Below are 20,914 nucleotides of genomic sequence, written 5' to 3'. Positions count from 1 at the left end.
ATAAAATAGCCCGAAGAATAGCCCGAGTTAGGAAGGAACCATTTTCTTGTATGGGATGGGGTATCTGTATGTAATATTATATTATCTGTGATAATAGATATCTAGACACGCGGGAGCGTGTCAAAGCCGAGTTCAAGTAAGAGAACTGGCGAGCAGTACCGAGTGTAGTTTTACACGCACCATTTGTAGCCACTTTTGACGCCCTCATAAGTCAAAAATTCTTTCACATAAACCTGTCAAATTAGGTGAATATAAAGGAAAAAATCTGAATCTAGTAAATTGTTATAATTTTATTATAATTTTTCACTTTAATTAATTCTATTTCAACTTACATTGGACGACTACTAAAATTCTATGAAAACGTCGATTGCCACTAATATATATGCGGACAGGGACAAGTGAAACGCAAGGCTGCTGTTAACGCATTGACTTATATTGTCCTTGAAACAGTATTATAAGTGCGTGGCGCAGCACGCACACATATACATACATAACAATTCCTCCCCCATAACTAAAGTTATTAATTAAATACATAAAACAACTTTTTATAATCAACCCTGGGACGATTACGTTTTGACCTCCGATTGGATTCGACTGGCGTAATAACTTCCACTTCCGTTGGCTGCTGAGTACTTTCTGCCTCTTGGAAGTCATCCTCATCATCTGATTGTTCCGGATGGCGAACACCTCTAGTGGTCGTCACCCACGCTGGTGACGTCTCCGTTGCTCCGTCATGGAGCTGTTGCGTTGTGGCTGTGGTAGCGGCAGTAACTACTTGAGGAGTACTTGCTACTTGTTCCATGTCTCCTCCTTCCCCAGATATTAGGTCGCTGGAATCAATCGGGCTGAGGGATGATGGTCTGAATGTCGGACCCGTAAATTGGGATTCCATGTCTTCCTCATTCCTCAAATCCACATCAGGTAGAGACGATTCCGTGCAGTCCCAGAGCTGTTTGCTATCATTTACATTTTTATACAACCATATCTGGTTTTTATGTTTTACAGTTGCGGCTGTCTTACAGTCCTTCAACAAATATAAACGCCTACCTAAACGTTGTAACACAATTGCTTTACACCATGAAAACTTGTCCATACTACTATATTTCTTATACAATACATACTGTCCGGATGATAAGGGTATGTTTTTCCCACCTCTTTCTTTAACCTGAGAACACTGTTTCGATTTGACCTTAGCAGCTGGTGAGGTCGACGAAGGCAACGCTACAGCTGGATTCAGTACGTCCAATCGCGTTTTCAGTTTACGACCAAAAACTAGTTGTGCCGGTGATGTGGTTGTCATGGAATGTATGGAATTACGATAATCAAACAGATATCTCAATAAATTTATTTTACTGTCTTTTGCGTTTTTTGATTTCAAAATACTTAACTTAATACCTTTTTTTACAATTTTGACGTAACTTTCGGCCTGGCCGTTGCTCGCCGGGTGGTATGGCGGCGACGTCACGTGAGAAATTCCATTTAATTTACAAAAATATTCAAATTCTTGTGAACAAAAAGCCGTGCCATTATCCGTTACCAATGTTCGGGGTAATCCAAACCTTGACATAAACTCGCATAATTTCTCTATAACCGCTATTGAAGTACACATATTCATTTCGTATACTTCTACCCACTTAGAATACGCATCAACGATGACTAAAAATGTACGACCGTGTAACGGCCCCAGAAAATCTAAATGAACTCTATGGAAGGGGTGCGGGGGGTACGGCCACGGTGATATAGTGGCTCGTGGTGGGGACGGCCGCATTTGGAGACATATGTCGCAGGAACCTATCATTTCCTCGAGGGTCTTATCAATGCCCGGAAACCACAGACGAGCACGGGTTTCTGCTTTCGTTTTCACGATACCCATATGTGAACTGTGTAGTTCTGTAAGAACACGTTGACGTAAGGATTCGGGTATCACCGCTTTGTGCCCTCTCATTAAACAACCATTCTCGTAAGCCAATTGTTCTTTACACAAATAGAATGGTTTAAACCTTTTATCTATCATTTTCTTAGGCCATCCATTTAATACGTAATTAACAACCCGTAGTAATACCGGGTCGCTCTCAGTTGCACCGCGCAACTCCCGCACCGACACCGGCAGCGCGCCGTCTGTCACGAAGTGAATGTATGAGGCGCGATCGCCGACCTCCAACGCGGCCGCTTCTCGCCCCGCCGCCGGCGGCGGTGGCGGCGGTGGCGGCGGTAGGCTAGCCCGCGACAAGTAATCGGCGCTGTTATCTTTGCTCTTTACGTATTCTATTTCGTAATTATAACCGCTTAAAAATAATGCGTACCTTTGTAATCTATTCGCTGATACTTCTGGAATGCCTTTATTTTGACCAAAAATAGATAACAAAGGCTTGTGATCCGTACGAAGAATGAAGGGTACTGACCTACCATACAAATACTGATGAAAACGCCGCACGCCAAATATTATTGCTGTCGCCTCTTTGTGAATTTGCGAATATCGTTTCTCAGCATTATTCAACGTACGCGATGCGTAGGCGACCGGTTTTTCGTTCTGTTCGCTACCTACTTGAGATAATATCGCTCCCAACCCGCTAGGGGATGCGTCAACTGTCAATATTATTTTTGCGATTGGATTATAGTGGGCGAGAACTTCATCTGACGTTAATATTTTTTTTATTTTATTAAACGCCTCATTCTCTAATTTTGACCATCTCCATTTAGTAGTCTTTTTTAACAACTCATATAATGGACTAAGAATTGTTGATGCATTTGGCACAAAACATCTATAATAATTTACTAATCCCAGAAAGGACTGCAGTTGACTTACGTTCGTGGGTACTGGGGATCGTATAATAGCCTCGACTTTATCCGTAGATTTTTTTAATCCATTTTTATTTATTACATACCCTAGATAACTAATCTCATCTTTAAAATATTCACATTTCTCTTTTTGTAACACTAACCGCCTGCGTCTTGCAGTCGGCGTAAAACTTGATGCAGCCGTTGCAGGTGTTCAGTACGGTCCTGGCCCGTTACCAGGACATCGTCGAGTAGACAAAGGACTCCATTCAATCCTGATAACAAATTTTCCATAGCTCGCTGGAATATGGCGGGTGCGCACGATAATCCAAAGACTAATCTAGTATAGGCAAATATACCGCGGTGTGTATTTATGCAAGTATACTTTTGTGAGTCCTCATTTAACATAATTTGGTTGTACGCCATTGAAAGGTCCAATTTTGTGAACTGTTCACCACCATGAAGTTTCGAAAATAGCTCGTTAATAGTTGGTAAAGGGTACTGTTCAATAACTAATTGTTTATTTATACTAACGGAATAGTCGACGCACAGACGGACTGACCCGTCTCGTTTTAATACGGGTACGATTAGGGACGCATACTCCGCATGTTCTACCGGCCGTAATACTCCTAATCCTACCAGACGATCTATCTCCTTATCTACTTTATCCTTAAGCGCGAACGGCATAGGACGCGGCTTGAAAAATACCGGTTTTGCGTCTTCTTTTAACGTTAATTTTACCGTATATTTATTGAACCGTCCTAATTTATCAGAAAATGTATCCGGGTAAAGTGTATGTAAAGACTCGATTTCATTGTTTGCAGTCTTACACGTGTACACTGGCGCTAACTATAATTGAAATTTAGCTATAAAATCACGCCCGAGTAAAGACGGGCCGCCATTGCAGACTACATACAGCTGCAGATCGATTGAGCGTCCCCTCCACTCAAGAGTGATATTCACTAGTCCTACGCACCTAAGTATCTCACCCGAATAGCCTATTAATTTTTTATTACTACTAGATAATGGCACATTAGAGAAATACCGATAGTAAGTTTTATCTGAAATAACAGACACCGCCGACCCACTATCTATTTCAAATGGCAATTTTGTTCCATTGACACACACCGACTCAACCAATGGCTCACCTTTCACGGATCTTATATTATGAATCGAATTTATGTGCAACTCACCATCATCGCCCTCGTTTACCTCGTCCATTGCCAGGTGTTTCACCGATTTACACATCCTACGTAAATGACCTTTTACGTTACACTTTTTACAGGCGGAGTGGCGTTTTGCTAAAACGACACTCCGCGGTTTTATGACTCGTATAGCCACAAACACTGCACTTATCTCCACTTTTCTTGAAGTTTCGTGACCTTCCTTTGTCGATTTTGTACAATTCCTGTTCCGTCGTAACCGTAACGGCTGAGCTGGCAGCAGCGGCGGTACGAGCACACCGTAGGTTTTCCACTAGCTCCACCGCCTTTACTAGCGTTAGTCCAGCTAAGTCTTGCACGTAAAGTTTTTCTTTTTCCGCACCCGGCAGCATTCCCATTATAAATCGGTCCCGTAACGCTTCTTCTATGTTGCTAAAACTACAATGAGCCGTGAGACCGCGTAGTCGCGCAGCCCACTGCGACGCAGATTCGCTTGGTAACTGCGTAGATGCATAAAACTTATGCCGCTCTCCAAACCCAACTTGTTTCGGTATGAAATGCGTATCCAATAGGGCTACGATATCTTCATATGGCACCTCCTCTAGTGCTTTTGGTAACGCGAGGTCGGCAGCAAGCTTGTAAGTCCCGTCTGCGAGTGCGCTAAGTAATATAGCACGCCGTTTCACTCCTGTTGGATCTCTCACCGCGTCGATCTCATTTGCGATGAACCACTGTGTAATCCTTCCTTTAAAGGTCTTCCAAGTGTGCTCCTTGTGATCGAAATTAGAAAGCAGACCGAAATTTAACGCCATTTTGTTTTTTTTTCTATTGTAAATGAGTAAGCCTCGTCGCCATTAATATATATGCGGACAGGGACAAGTGAAACGCAAGGCTGCTGTTAACGCACTGACTTATATTGTCCTTGAAACAGTATTATAAGTGCGTGGCGCAGCACGCACACATATACATACATAACAGCCACCAATTAACGTTGATCCCTGGCTACCAAGTAGCTCATCTTGTACTGGACGGTAAGTAATATTGTATAAAAACGTCGATAGCCACCAATTAACTTTGATCCAACCCTGGCTACCAGGTAGATCATCTTATACTGGACCTATAGTAATATTGTATGAAAACGTCGTTATTACCAATTAAGGTTGATCCCTGGCTACCAAATAGGTCATTTTGTACTGGACGTTAAGTAATATTGTATGAAAACGTCGATAGTTACCAATTAACGTTGATCCCTTGCTACCAAATAGGTCATCTTGTACTGGACGCAAGTAATATTGTATGAAAACGGTGATCTCGACCAATTTACGTTAACCCCCATCAATGTCGGTAACTAGCAAATTTCAAATATTGCATTGAGCGGTAAACACTAGTTGCTATAATTTAGATTCTGTCTAAAATATACTCGTACTTATAACTAGGAGTATAGTCGAATTTCGTATTTATTACGTTATTAACTGAGATTTGGTATTAATTATTGTTTCAATATTTAGCGCACATCGATAGTGTAAAATCATTATTTTTATAAATAATTATTAATTAATAGGCATTTCGATATAGGGCGCGCGGCCGTGTGGGAGCGGTGCGATAAAACGTTGACGTTAACCTTTCCGAGCGATCCGATCCTCATAAGCGCGAGCGCCGTCTCAATGTTCTGTTGTCTCTCGATATCTAACCTATAAGGTTGCGATTTATGCTACGAAATTCATAGTTTTCTTAAATTGTACTTACATATTTATGGTTATATTATTATTACATTCTTTTAGTAATATATACGTATGGTATAGACAATAGTTTAAATAAAAAATTAGTAACAATTTTAGTATAGTTATAAGTAGGTATGTATAGTTAACTCGAGAATGAGAACTCATTGGTAACAAATTGTTTTTCATGAGAATTCAATAGATAACAGTCAATTTGTTACATAATCGACTTTACGAACTAGAACGAGTCAATACCAAGTTTCAGATATTAAATAATGTATATGTTGAAAGAGAACAATTCCGTATTTGGTTAACATATGCTATTACTAACCACAAATTCCAAGGCCTTAGTCTTGACAGTCCTCTTCTCAACATAGGCTCCTATATATTTAATAAAGAGCAGGCTTACGTTGGACTCTCCAGTGTTAAAACATTAGATGGAGTAAGTACATCTTAACAATTTAGATCCAAGTCACAAGAGCTCTATTGTAGAGTACAACCATCTACGCACTTTGTACCGCCCCTATTTGGCCAAAAATTGCTGATACTGAATGGGCTCGAACATTTCAAAGGTACAAGAAAATATAGAAAATAAAAAAAAGACAATTATACCCCATAAACGTATGAAAATGCTAGTTTATCAAAAATAATTTGGTATTAATTTAGTTATAAATAAGTACCTATTAATAATTTATCTACAAAAAGTAATGATATCCCGTCAAAAACATAAATGTGAAATGATAGCCGAGTTCAATGGTCTGTCCTAAAATGTTTTTATAACAACATAAAATATCATTTCTTCTTATAACTTAGGATAATATATTGTAGCCTAAGGTCTGACTTGGCTAGTTCTCATATCCTTTTTTCCTCTTTTTTTTACAAGGAGAAATCCATCAAGGAGATCCGCCCTGGGGAATACTGCCGGACTCCTACCAGCTAAAACCCCTTGGTGTCCTCCGAGCGCTTTGTTGCCAGGGTTACGGGATCGAGACATTCAACCGTAAACCCCGGCAGCGCGGGCTCTTCAGCCCAACTCCTGAGTGGCGCGCGCGGACACCACGCGCGCCTACTCCTGGCCTCATCCCGCCTTAGGTGACAGCTGACGCCCCCGCATCAGCTGCCGCGAGGCCCGTGGTGGGAGGTGACGGACGCTGCTCCTCAGCATCCATCTCCTCCACTCTCACCGCCTGTTTGGGCGGACGGCACCCTTTGGTGCTCCCAATCTTGTGGTCCGCCTTCCTCTTCGCCGCCGCACAATACGGGCAATGCGGCGAAGGGGCGGTGCACGATGCGGCCTTGTGGCCGTCTTGTCCGCAGCGGAAGCAGGCTCCGCCGCGGTTCTCCTTGGCGGTGCACCGCTGGCCCACGTGACCCGTGAGCAAACAGCGGTAACACCGCATCGGCCGGGGATCCAAAGACCGCACCCGTGCCATAGTCCACCCTACTCGAAGTTTGCCGGCGTCCACCAGCTTCTTCACTGCCCCTATTGGGCCTCGGACCCAGACGGAGCCACTCCCGGAGGGAGAGCGCCGGATTTCCCCCGTTTTTACGGAGGCCTCGGCGCAGTCTCCCTCACGCGCTACGGCTGCCACCACGTCTGCTACTGTTGTGGCGTCGTCCAGGTCCAAGACGCGGAACTCCGCGGACTTGACCGGCCTGGTGACGGCAACTACATCTGCCGGGAGCACCTCCGACAGTTTAGCGGCGAGGGCGTCTGCCTTCCCGCCGCTTTCCTCTACTGGTCCCGGTACTTCTAGTATACGGGACCCTGTTATAGCCAGCCTGAAGCCCAGCTCGGTGATTCCGAGGGCGTCCAACTGGATCTTCTGTTGGGCCTCTCGGAGCACCGAGGTGTAGCTTGATCCCGCCTCCGCGGCTCCTGGCTGCAGCGTCAGCACTATCGCCGAGGATCGCGGAGGACGGAATTGTCTCTTCCGTGCCTTAACCCTTTTGGTGGCCTCATTCTGGGCCTCTGTTGTAGCCTGCTTTTGGGTTGGTTTACCCCCACCAGTAGGCGCCTGTATAGCTGGAGCCGACTCCTGGCTCCTCGCCGTTTTGGCGCTCTTTCCACGGCGGACGACCGTCGTCCACTTTTCCTTGGTCGCAGGCGGCGGCTGAGAAGCGCTCACTACTGCCCCACTTGTGCTGGCTATTGGAGCCGCTGTCCCTCCCTTTTTGACCGCCCCAGGTGTTCGGGGTGCAGCCGTGGCCCGTTTGGGCGGCGAGGTGTTCTGCCTGCCCACGAGTTCCTCAATTTTCTCAAATCGGGCATTAAAGATATCCCCGATTTGACGGACAATCCTAGCTTCGACAGTCTCGGTGATCACCGGTGGTACACACGGTTCAGCACCTTGACTGTCGGAGGCCACATCCATTGCCGCACTGTCCGGCGGTTTCGCCAGTGCAGCTTTGGCTGTAGCCAGTTCCGTCTGCAGCGTAGTGAGCGCCATACGGTCCTCCGTACTCCTTTGCAGTAATTCCTGATAGGAATTCCGGGTCGCAACAATCTCCCGCTGCCACTCCTCCCTCTCGGCCTTAAGTATCGCCAGCTCGCTCGCGTCCTGGCCGGTGGACCCCATGGTTTTCTTTTTGAGGTCCCTTAATTCTATGTAATATTTCGCGGATTCCTCCCTGATGCCCGTCATTAGTTCGCGCATGTCTGCCATGTCGCGTGCCAACCGAGAGTTCTCACGACGCAATGCTGCGCACTCCGTTGACGAGGTCCTCCCTTCCAGCGATTCAGACGCCGCGCGGATGGAAGCGACGGCGTCCTTAATTTCTTTCACCACTGTGCCCTTCAAGTGGCCGGATTTCCTCACGGCATCTAATACCTTGAGGGCACTCTCCTGTATATCCGATACCAACACGTCGGCGCGCTGCGCATCCTCAGCTGAGGGTCTGCGGGTGGTAGGGCGCGCCGGCGGTTTCGGAGCACTCGCCTTCTTCACTACGGTTGCTGCCTCCGTTTCCAATTCCCTTCGAGTGGCGGCGGCCAATTCGGCCTTCGCCTGTTCCAAATCCAGGTCTTTCGGTGGTGGCCTTTGTTTAGGCCTTGGCTTTGGGGTCGCGACCACTTCCACGACCTCCACCTCCTCATCGAATGTCATATCCGGGTAAACTTCCACCTCAATCATTCTCCGTTTGCGCAGCGAAGCCCGAGATGTGCTGGGCTCGCTTCCTACCGCAGCGCCGTCCTCTGAGTATAGTGAGAGTGACGAGTCAGAGCGCTCCATGTAGTACTCCGCCTCGTCACACTCACTTCGACTCCTCCGATCTAACTCCACGTCCCTCATCATCACCACTTTCATCTCTCCTCTTCCCTTCACTCCCACTCCTCTGGCCTCAGTTGCCCCCTCCAGATACACGGGGCTGACCGCCCCCGGCTTACCCGGTGCGACGGTGGAGGATTCTCCACCCGATTTACGGGTGGTACCTCCCTGGAGTATTTTGTTGTTCCTGTCGGCCATTTCATCTGTTTCCTTTTTTACCCGGGTCAGGTCCCGCATACAAAATAGAAAAGGAAAACGAAGAACAAAATAAAACTATAGAAAAGAAGAAAGGACAGAAAAGAACAGACAAAACAAAACAACAAAAAGAACAAAATATAAAACGAAGAGAAAATAAAAGAAGACTCGGCTAGTTCTCATATCCTAACCTAATCTCGCCCGGACGACGTCCTCCTCGTCGACAGCCGCGCCGACCGCCAGAGGTTTTTTATAGAGGTTGTCTCCTCGCAGCCCCGGGCGAACCCAGGGCCCCCGCTCTCACACTGGGCGGACGACCTCCTGTCATCACACCCAGTGCAAGTTTACGAATGCTTCGCTCACGGCCTGGACGGGTCCCGGTTGGGGTCAGGACTTGTCCTAGCCGCTCGCATCGCCCTCTCGCCGAAATCGGCCTAGGTGGCACGCCACCATAATTGGACGGGCGCCGTTAAACAGCGCCCACCCCCTACTCGCCGGGCTACTGGCCGACATAGTAGCAGTATCCCGAAGGAACGTCTACTATCCCGCCCGGGGCGTACCAGAACCAAACCATTGCTCGGCCACCGTTCCCCGCGGACGTATCCACGAGGATGGGGAAGTCTCCCAATGGCAGGCCCATACTAGGAGGTTGCCCGACCACACGCCCCATTAAACTCTTTTTTCTTTTAACGTGTGGAAAATCTTTAAAAGACCGTCACCCCGCCGGAGGGAGGGCGGGGCGGTGTGTGAGATTTGTACTCACCAAAAACCACACGGTGTACCTACAAGCGCCTATGCCGGAGCCAGGGGATTCGCATGTGCATTTCCACCCCAGCTCCGACGGCGACGGCCCGCCCTGTAGATGTTGTAGGGCAGGCCCCATCTCGTTACGGTTAGGGCGACCTATTTCGCCCTACTCCATTGTGGAGGCGTGTGGGTACACGCGCACACCTCCGGGGCCTTTGGATTGGGGGACTGCCTCCCTCAAGGCAGTCACCCCGGCCCCAGTGGGGGATAGAGGGGGGCGGAGTTGGATACGTCCCCACCTCTAGGCCTGGCTCTTCTGCGGCGGAGGGAAGCGGGACGAGCTGACTCCCGCTCCCTTTCCGCCGCCTCCTTCCGCGAGATAACTTCCTCGCAGAAGGAGCTCACCGCCAGCCACGATCTCTCGCTACTGATCATCCTCCGAACTAAATTCGGCAGCGAGAGATCGTCCCCCACTATTCGTGTGAGGACACGGCGCTCACTCTCGAACGCTGGACATATTTCCAGCGTGTGTTGCGCCGTGTCCTCCACACCTCCGCACTCGTGGCAGCCGGTCGTCGGCTCCTTCCTCGCCACATGACACAGATAGCGCCCGAAGCAACCGTGTTCGGACAATATCTGTGTCATGCGGTACGTCAGTGGCCATCACCTATCCATCCATCATTTGAGGATGGGACGGACAGCCTCGACGGTCCTCAGGCCGGCTGACGGGCTCATTAGCCTTGCCCGCCATTCGATCCTGAGGATCCGTCGTAGTAGAAATAGAAAATCATTTATTAAAAAAAACTTAATTTAAGCACTTTTGAATAGTCATAACAATTTGTTTTTTATCTACCACTCGTTCGGAAAGCTGTCTCATCACAAGAAGAACGAGCAAGAAACTTGTGTGTTGCTCTTTTAAATAATCCTTGTAAGTTTACATTTACAAGTCGAAACGTGTGAATACAAACCACCAACAAGCACTAATTTTTTGGGTCAAATATAATCATGCAATAAGATTAAATCAGTCGTAGTGATAAGAGCAGACCAGTCCCTACAAGCAGCACTCGTTCACGAGTATGACGGATGAGCCAGCCATCACTGCGCTCGACCATATTTTAGGGAGCCCATTGACCCGGCCCACCACGCCGCCACATGTCTGGACATTTTAGTGAGCATGACTACTCATTCCACACGACCACGTCACAGCTACAAAAATTACTATATGGTAGTTACAGTATTCGCACTTTACATAAGGATGCATGCGGCAATCAATACAAAAGCCGCTACGCTATCATATATCAAGAAAGCAGTATGAAAATTAAAATTATAACGTTGTCCGCAAATAAACTTATTCTTGCTATATATTGCTATCATCTATAAATTCATCTATCTTATAATAGGCTTTTTTACATAACATTTGTTTAATATAAGATTTGAATTGCCTCTCTGTAAGATTTAGCGTAGACTCTGGCAGTTTATTATAGAATCTTACGCAATTACCATAAAATGAATTACTAACTTTGTGTAGACGGCATTTCGGTAAAATTAGCTTATTTTTATTGCGTAAGTTTCTACTTGTACAGTCTTTAAGTTTCTTGAAACTATCTAAGTTTTTCCTTGTATACATAATATTTTCATAAATGTACTGTGAGGCAACGGTGAGGATATTTGATTGTTTAAAGCATTGACGTAATGACTCTCTAGAACCCATACCATAAATAGAACGTATGGCTCTCTTTTGTAAAATAAATATAGTATTTATATCGGCAGCTTTACCCCATAGCAGTATGCCATATGACATAATGCTATGGAAATAACTAAAATATACAAGTTTTGCCGTCGCCACGTCTGTTAATTGCCTTATCCTTCTAATTGCATAAGCAGCAGAACTAAGTCTACTGGCTAATTTTGAAATATGGGGCCCCCATTGTAACTTCGAGTCCACTGTTATTCCTAAAAAAACTGTATCATTAACAAAATTTACTATTTCATCATTAAGCAATAGCTGCGTATTTACTTGTTTTACATTAGGCAGCGTGAATTTAATGCACTTAGTTTTGTTGGAGTTCAGTAATAGATTATTACATGTGAACCAATTTAGTATAGCAGAGATAGCATAATTTACATCGTCTAATTGATTACATTGGCGACCAATTTTAAACACTAACGAAGTATCATCCGCAAATAACACTATGTCTGCAACTTTCTCTACCATGTAGGGAAGGTCATTTATATAAATTAAAAAGAGAAATGGGCCTAATATTGAACCTTGAGGAACGCCCATTTTTATATTAGTTCCCTTAGACTTTACACCATCAATATCTACAGTTTGCACTCTATCCTCTAGATAAGTTTTCATTAGACTTAGGTCATTATCTCTAATACCATAGTGTTTGAGCTTGTACAAAAGTGTTTCATGATCTACGCAATCAAACGCCTTCGACAAGTCACAAAAAAGCGCCGAGAGCATCCTGTGATTTTTCCCATGATTCGAATATATGTGTAATAAGCGCCACACCTGCATCAGTAGTAGACTTGCCGGCAGTGAAACCATATTGCTGACTGTGAAGCAGTCCGTTATCCCTGAAGTATTTTAACATTTGGTTAAACATAATCTTTTCAAATACTTTACTTAGAACTGGCAAAATAGAAATTGGTCTATAGTTGCCTAGCTCAAATCTATCTCCAGATTTAAAGAGTGGAATTAATTTGCTAAATTTCATTAATTGAGGAAACACGCCATTATCAACACATTTATTGAAAATAGTAGCTAGATAAGGAGCAACAATATCTATGAATGAACTAACTACTTTAACTGACATGTCCCAGAGATCTTCCGTATTTTTTAAATTTAACTGTTTGAATATTTTTATGACATGAAAAGGGCTGACATGTGAAAATTTAAATGTTAAAGAGCAAGGGCTGACATTAGCCTCCAGTAATGTTTTTGCCCGAATTGGAGATGAGTCTAGAGAAGATGTAATATCAATTGGAATATTAGCAAAAAAATCTTGAAAAATATGAACTATATCTTTTGTTGCTGTTATTAACTTATTGTCACAATTTAATGAGAATTGATTGCAGGCTTTTTCAGACCGTCCAGTTTCTTTGTTTATAATTCCCCAGATGGTCTTAATTTTGTCAGAGGACTGATTAATTTGTTTATTTATAAAATTAGATTTAGCTGCAATACAACTTGTTTGAAAATTTTAGAGTAGTATGTATAGATGTGATCGGTGTGGTGAAAAAGGACACTTGAAGTCAGTGTGTAAGCATTCGCAAAGAGATAAAAGTCAGTTTTTTTTAAATGAATCTAATTCAGACTCTGAGATTGATTTGGATTTTTTTAATTTATCTTGTAGTGGCAAAGATGCACCTTATTATGTCAGCGTTAAGGTTGAAAATTGTAAAATTAAGTTCGAGATTGACACAGGTAGTAAAATATCGGCGATTTCGAAGGTATGTTATGATAAGTTGTTTTCACATCTTACATTAATAAATCAATCTCTTAGATTAAAATCGTACACAGGTAATATAATCAAACCCTTAGGCTATATTTTAGTGAATGTTATCCATGATAAATTTTCAGATAAGTTGCAACTATTTGTATTCGAAAATGGCGGTCCCCCGTTGCTTGGTCGAACATGGATAAGACGCTTACAGCTAAATACATTAGAATGTCATAATAATATAGCTGAAGTCAATCATAATAGTATTGTTAAAATGCTACGTGTTGAATTTCCCGAAGTATTTGCTGATGGGTTGGGAACCTATAATAAATCTTGCATACAATTACATTTAACTGATAAGACGCCCGTGTTTGTTAAGGCGCGTCCCCTGCCGCTTGCTTTACGCGAGCCAGTGGAACGAGAACTAGAACGATTACAGCGGGATGACGTTATTTATAAAGTAGAACGTTCGGATTACGGGACACCTATTGTCCCCATTGTAAAAAAAAATGGTAGTATCCGTATATGTGGTGATTACAAAATCACTCTAAATCCACTGTTAAAAGATTTTCACTACCCGCTTCCGCGCATTGAAGATATATTTGCTAACCTAGCGTGTGGTGAGCAGTATTCAAAATTAGATTTATCTCATGCCTATCAGCAGGCACTTTTGTCTGAGGAGTCACAGCCCATGACAGCAATCACAACACATATAGGGACTTTCGTTTACAAAAGAGTACCCTTTGGTTTAAAGTGTATACCAGAAAATTTCCAAAAATTAATTGAAGAAATCTTGAGTGGATTGTCCTCAGTGGTAGCATTCCAAGACGACATTTGTGTGACAGGAGTAGATAGGGTAACGCATCTTAAAAATCTGAGAGCTGTATTGTCTAGATTAAAAGATGCCGGGTTACATGTAAATTGGTCTAAATGCGAGTTTTTTCAATCTAGTGTCACCTATCTAGGCTATCGTATCGATAAGGCAGGCCTTCATACAGATAAAAAAATAGAAGCTATATTTTCAGCGCCCACCCCTAAAAACGTTACGCAACTAAAAAGTTTTTAGGTTTAGTAAATTTTTGTGCTAAATTTTGTGCAAACATTAGTGATATATTGCATCCATTGTATACATTATTAAAAAAAATATCAAGTGGCATTGGAGCGATCAGTGTGAACAGGCATTTATGGAAATTAAAAATACATTAAGTAAAAGTCCTGTGTTGGCGCATTACAATGCTAAGTTACCACTCGTGTTGTCGGTAGACAGCAGCGCGTATGGACTGGGCGCGGTACTCCCACACAAGTATAACGATGGCTCCGAGCGGCCGATCAGCTGTGCCTCGCGTACGCTCAACGAAGCGGAACGTAACTACTCACAAATAGATAAGGAGGCGCTGGCGATTGTTTTCGGTGTTACGAAGCACCACCAGTACATTTATGGCAGACGTTTTATTATACGTAGTGACCACCGTGCTCTCAGTTACATATTCGGTAAAAATAAAGGTATACCGCAAACAGCAGCGAGTCGTTTACAAAGATATGCTGTACGGTTAGCGGCGTACAATTTTGATATTGAGTTTGTACCATCGAATAAAAACTGTGTTGCCGACGCGCTGTCTCGTTTACCTTTAGAATATACAAAACAGGTTTATGAGCAGGATTGTTATAGTTATTTGAATTTTGTAGAAGATAAATTACCAGTTACATTTAATCAGATAAAAAAAAATACGAGAACTGATACACAATTAAATAGAATTATAGGATTTGTTAAATTTGGTTGGCCAGACAGTTTACAAATTGTTAATGATAAAATATATTTTTCTAAAAAGGACAGTTTGTTTTTAGAACATGGCTGTTTGGTTTGGGGATATCGGGTGGTTATACCGAGCAGTTTACGAGCAACAGTACTGAATGAATTACATTCTGGACATATAGGTGTGGTAAAAATGAAGCAATTAGCTAGAAACTACTTATGGTGGGAGGGACTGGACGCGGACATAGAACGTGTGTGTCGTGACTGTTCAGCATGTGCTTCACAGCGAGATCAACCTCCCCCAGCGCCCTTACATTCGTGGGCCTGGCCCACAGAACCTTGGGAACGCCTTAATATTGATTTCTTGGGACCATTTCGCAATAAGTATTACTTAGTTATCATTGACGCTCATTCTAAGTGGCTTGAAGTGGACAACGTTTCAAGCACTTCAGCAGCCGCGGTTATACACAGCTTGCGTAAGATTTTTGCACGTTTCGGTCTTCCAAAGTCCATCGTGAGACCTGTGAGAATGGACCTCCATTTTCATCCGCAGAATATCTAAATTATTTAAACAGGAACGGTATTAAGCGTATATTAGTAGCTCCATATCATCCGTCTAGCAATGGAGCAGCTGAAAATGCTGTAAAATTAGTAAAACAGGTACTTAGAAAGGCGACTATGGAGCGGGAAGACTATGATACCGCGTTATGTAAATTTTTATTTACGTATCGAAACACGGAGCACTGTACGACACAAAAGGAGCCTTCGTTAGCGTTGTTGGGACATAGATTGAGAGGTAGACTGGATTTATTGAGGCCGGTTAACAAAGACTTAGTTCAGGCACGGCAAAATCGGCAGGCGACAGGTCGCGACAGAGTTTTGCGGGAAGTACTTCCTGGGGAGTCGGTGTTAGTACGGAATTATGGTAATAAAGATATTAAATGGAAGGATGCTACTGTGATAGAGAAAACAGGCCCCGTTTCTTATGTTGTTAAAACAAAAGATGATCATTTACACAAACGCCATATTGATCAAATTATAGGTAAAATTGTTAGAAAGTCTAGACATTCTCTACCTAATAGCAATAGCGACCCTGGTGTTCTAAAGGATTTGCCACGTAAGCATGATGCATCTATTATGGTATATTACAATAAAGCGGATAGTTGGTCTACACCTTTAAGTCAAACTAATAATGACAGTCCCAGTGTCTCCCCTTCTAAAGATATCGATCAGTCAGAGAGCGAGTACGATCCGCAGCAGTCCATACCGATAGCACAGCCGATAGCAAACACAGATAATGATAGAGCAATTGGTAAATATCAAATTGATGCTGTTACTCACGGTATGACCTTACGGCCAAGAAAAAAATGATGTTGTTTTAGCGTTAAAATGTTATATTATAATATACATACATGTATAATAACTACATATAGACATAAATTACTTTATAAGTTACATGTTTATATAATGTAAAAGTACACTTGTCATAATTAGCATGTTATTACTCCTTAAGATGTCTGTTTATTATAGAAATAAGTTAGTATATAATTTAAAGATTTAAGGCGAGAAAAATGTAGTATTTGATGCGGGTATTTGGGTTATTTCTTATGTCGCGGGTACATAATAAATACACTTGTACTTTTATCTTAATAAACCAGTTAGCGATAGACCGTCTTTCATTCAATACACTAAAGACTCATTAGATTGGTCTCGATGAATAGAGTTTAAAAAACTTAAAATAAATGGTAAATTAGAAATAACGTATAAAAACACTCTACGCAAAATTCAACCACTTTAAAACTTAATAATAATAATTAGGAAAAGATCAAAGCTATAAGTGCACTGAAAGTAATTGATGGCTTCCACACAATATTTTCAGTACTAAACAACTCTGTTTGTTCAGTAAAAGTGTAAATACACTGGTAACCTTTAATCATATTTTATATGCAAACATTACATATGCAAACCCTAAAGTTTTATTTCAGAATGGCCAGTAGTTTTAAAGAAATAAGCCTTTGAAATTGTACGTGTAACTTATATATATGTATACTAGTTTTTTCACAAGAATGAACAAAAGCAGAATGGCCTAGTTGGTAGTTTGCCTATGTACCAACTTACACACCCCGGGTTCGATTCCCACCGTTGACTATTGTTATTCATTTCTTTTTGATTTTTTTTAATTTAATATTTTAATAATTAAATTAATTTATACGAGAAAAACGTAGTTAAGTATTAAATTAATTTTACTAGTTAGGAGTGTACCTGTGTACCAACTTACCACACAGACACCCCGGGTTCGATTCCCACCATTGACTATTGTTATTTACTTCTTTTTGTTATTTTTAAATTTAATATTTTAATAATTAAATTAATTTATACGAGAAAAACGTAGTTAAGTATTAAATTAATTTTACTAGTTAGGAGTGTACCTGTGTACCAACTTACCACACAGACACCCCGGGTTCGATTCCCACCATTGACTATTGTTATTTACTTCCTTTTGTTTTTTTTTTAATTTAATATTTTAATAATTTAATCAATTTATACGAGAAAAACGTAGTTAAGTATTTAATTAATTTTACTAGTTAGGAGTGTACCTGTGTACCAACTTACCACACAGACACCCCGGGTTCGATTCCCACCATTGACTTTTTTTTTATTTTTTTTTTAAAGTAATATTTAAAATTAACTATTTTAATAATTAAATGAGTTTAATCGATAAAAACGTTGTTAAATATTAAATAAATTTTAAGTGACATTAACTATTATAGCATGCACAAAAAATATTTTGTAATAATAAAGAAAATACATTTGAAATGTTGTTGTGTTAATTATTTATAAGATCTTACTATAATTGTTAGCTGCTTTACAATTTAGAAAGTATAATAGTTAATGTAAATTAAAATTAATTTAATACTTGACAACTTTTTGTTCGATTAAATTCATTTAATTATTAAAATAGTTAATTTAAAATATAAAATAAAGTCAAAACAAAAAAAAAATAATAAAAAAAATTCTATGGCGGGAATCGAATCTTGAGCGTCCGTTTGGTAAGTTGATTTGAAATTCAAAGGCTTATTTCTTCGAAATTACTGGTCATTTTGAAATAATACTTAGGGTTCGCATACCCTTATCGGATACTACTACTACACGGAGTTTCGTCAAAATAAAATATCTAGGTTAGGTATAATAAATTCATAATTAATAGACCGTTACGGTATCTGTATATATTCGGATCAAAACAAGTACTATGAAATAAGAACGAGTATATAAATTGATTAACACAAGTAATTGATTTTTGAAATATATTCAGAGCCAAAAAGTCTTCTTTCTTTATTTATGTACTTGTTAGATGCGACAGCGACTTTGTTTTATACTATACTATACTATACTACCTAAAATAAATAAAATATCTGAGGTTTGGACAAAAACTCAAAGGGTAATTTATTTTGATAAAGTATTTTGAAAATACCTATTTTGCTTTTAGTGTTATAGTACTTTAACTGTTATATTTTAAGTAACAATGTTTAATTATAATTAATACTACTGCACCAACACTCCGATCGTGCAAAAAATTTGCTGTTTCATTATTTTTTAGTTCAATTAGTGGTCTACCTAAGTCCTGGGCTAAGGGGGGAGAGTCATGACGCCCCCATGACTCCCATTACCTCCATGACGCTCCCCCCTGGATCCGCCGTTGCGTCTTCTCTTTATTCGCTCAGTAACGTTGTTACAAAAGAAAAGATTCCCGTCCAAAAAATAACAAGTATTGAGGTTTGATCTGGAGTCACGTTACTCCAGACAGATTTCTATAAATATTTAGATTAGATAGACTATTATTCTTGAAATACTAGCTAGACATTATTAAGTTACTGTAGCCATAATGTAGTAGCCCAAACGTGCCAATGAGGAAGCCCTTGGCAAATGCTGCACCCTGATTGGCCCGTTTGAATTGGATCAAGAACTGCTCGTATGCCAAAAAAGGTGGATTTGTATAAAATCGTGTATAAATCGCGTAATTATTATTATTACTCGTCGTGACAGTTGTGGCTCAAAACGGATCAACATTTATATATGGTCAGCTGGCATTAGATCAACAAAAGGCCTCCGGATCAACAAGTGAAAATGGATCAACAAAAAACTACCTATACGGCACGTCTGAGCCACAAAGTGCCCAAGGGGATATTTATATATATATATATATATATATATATAACAAAGCGGAATTTTAGACTCTACTAGGTCCTGTCACGACGAGTAATAATAATAATTAAGCGATTTATACACGATTTTATACAAATCCACCTTTTTGGCATACGAGCAGTTCTTGATCCAATTCAAACGGGCCAATCAGGGTGCAGCATTTGCCAAGGGCTTCCTCATTGGCACGTTTGGGCTACTACATTATGGCTACAGTAACTTAATAATGTCTAGCTAGTATTTCAAGAATAATAGTCTATCTAATCTAAATATTTATAGAAATCTGTCTGGAGTAACGTGACTCCGATCAAACCTCAATACTTATTATTTTTTGGACGCGAATCTTTTCTTTTGTAACAACGTTACTGAGCGAATAAAGAGAAGACGCAACGGCGGATCCAGGGGGGAGCGTCATGGAGGTCATGGGAGTCATGGGGGCGTCATGGCTCTCCCCCCTTAGCCCAGGACTTAGGTAGACCACTAATTGAACTAAAAATAATGAAACAGCAAATTTTTTGCACGATCGGAGTGTTGGTGCAGTAGTATTAATTATAATTAAACATTGTTACTTAAAACATAACAGTTAAAGTACTATAACACTAAAAGCAAAATAGGTATTTTCAAAATACTTTTTCAAAATAAATTACCTTTTGAGTTTTTGTCCAAACCTCAGATATTTTATTTATTTTAGGTATATAAATCATTACATAGTAATATAAAAACAAAGTCGCTGTCGCATCTAACAAGTACATAAATAAAGAAAGAAGAATTTTTGGCTCTGAATATATTTCAAAATCAATTACTTGTGTTAATCAATTTATATACTCGTTCTTATTTCATAGTACTTGTTTTGATCCGAATATATACAGATACCGTAACGGTCTATTAATTATGAATTTATTATACCTAACCTAGATATTTTATTTTGACGAAACTCCGTGTAGTAGTAGTATCCGATAAGGGTATGCGAACCCTAAGTATTATTACAAAATGACCAGTAATTTCGAAGAAATAAGCCTTTGAATTTCAAATCAACTTACCAAACGGACGCTCAAGGTTCGATTCCCGCCATAGAATTTTTTTTGTTTTGACTTTATGTTATATTTTAAATTAACTATTTTAATAATTAAATGAATTTAATCGAACAAAAAGTTGTCGTATTAAATTAATTTTAATTTACATTAACTATTATACTTTCTAAATTGTAAAGCAGCTAACAATTATAGTAAGATCTTATAAATAATTAACACAACAACATTTCAAATGTATTTTCTTTTTTGTGCATGCTATAATAGTTAATGTTACTTAAAATTTATTTAATATTAAACAACGTTTTTTTCGATTAAATTCATTTAATTATTAAAATAGTTAATTTTAAATATTACTTTAAAAAAAAAAACAAAAAAAAAGTCAATGGTGGGAATCGAACCCGGGGTGTCTGTGTGGTAAGTTGGTACACAGGTACACTCCTAACTAGTAAAATTAATTTAATACTTAACTACGTTTTTCTCGTATAAATTAATTTAATTATTAAAATATTAAATTAAAAATTAAAACAAAAAGAAGTAAATAACAATAGTCAATGGTGGGAATCGAACCGGGGGTGTCTGTGTGGTAAGTTGCTACACAGGTACACTCCTAA

At 40.8% G+C, this 20,914-nt stretch overlaps 3 protein-coding genes and 1 pseudogene across 3 annotated transcripts; 2 read left to right on the top strand and 2 right to left on the bottom strand.

The window, feature by feature from the left end:
• Window positions 1–421: 421 nt before the first annotated feature.
• On the bottom strand, window positions 422–4,833 carry LOC131843090 (uncharacterized protein K02A2.6-like; annotated as a pseudogene).
• Window positions 4,834–6,747: 1,914 nt separating this feature from the next.
• LOC131843086 (uncharacterized) lies at window positions 6,748–9,126 on the bottom strand. The gene has a single exon (XM_059191682.1). It carries the CDS (start codon window positions 9,124–9,126, stop codon window positions 6,748–6,750), a length of 2,379 nt encoding a protein of 792 aa, XP_059047665.1.
• Window positions 9,127–13,593: 4,467 nt separating this feature from the next.
• On the top strand, window positions 13,594–14,385 carry LOC131843085 (uncharacterized protein K02A2.6-like). Its single transcript, XM_059191681.1, has one exon. It carries the CDS (start codon window positions 13,594–13,596, stop codon window positions 14,383–14,385), a length of 792 nt encoding a protein of 263 aa, XP_059047664.1.
• A 118-nt stretch (window positions 14,386–14,503) lies between these two features.
• Window positions 14,504–15,634, top strand: LOC131843084 (uncharacterized protein K02A2.6-like). Its single transcript, XM_059191680.1, has one exon. It carries the CDS (start codon window positions 14,504–14,506, stop codon window positions 15,632–15,634), a length of 1,131 nt encoding a protein of 376 aa, XP_059047663.1.
• The last annotated feature ends 5,280 nt before the right edge of the window (window positions 15,635–20,914 follow it).

This window comes from Achroia grisella, unplaced genomic scaffold (genome assembly GCF_030625045.1).
Source record: "Achroia grisella isolate CSIRO2021 unplaced genomic scaffold, CSIRO_AGI_Agris_v1 utg27741, whole genome shotgun sequence".
NCBI classification, from domain to species: Eukaryota; Metazoa; Arthropoda; class Insecta; order Lepidoptera; family Pyralidae; genus Achroia; species Achroia grisella.
This window is presented reverse-complemented; position numbering and strand designations above follow the sequence as displayed.

What these genes read in the sequence shown, in the direction of transcription:
- LOC131843086 (XM_059191682.1), bottom strand. Translation starts at nt 9,126, where the DNA reads ATGGCCGACAGGAACAACAAAATACTCCAGGGAGGTACCACCCGTAAA.
- LOC131843085 (XM_059191681.1), top strand. Translation starts at nt 13,594, where the DNA reads ATGCTACGTGTTGAATTTCCCGAAGTATTTGCTGATGGGTTGGGAACC.
- LOC131843084 (XM_059191680.1), top strand. Translation starts at nt 14,504, where the DNA reads ATGGAAATTAAAAATACATTAAGTAAAAGTCCTGTGTTGGCGCATTAC.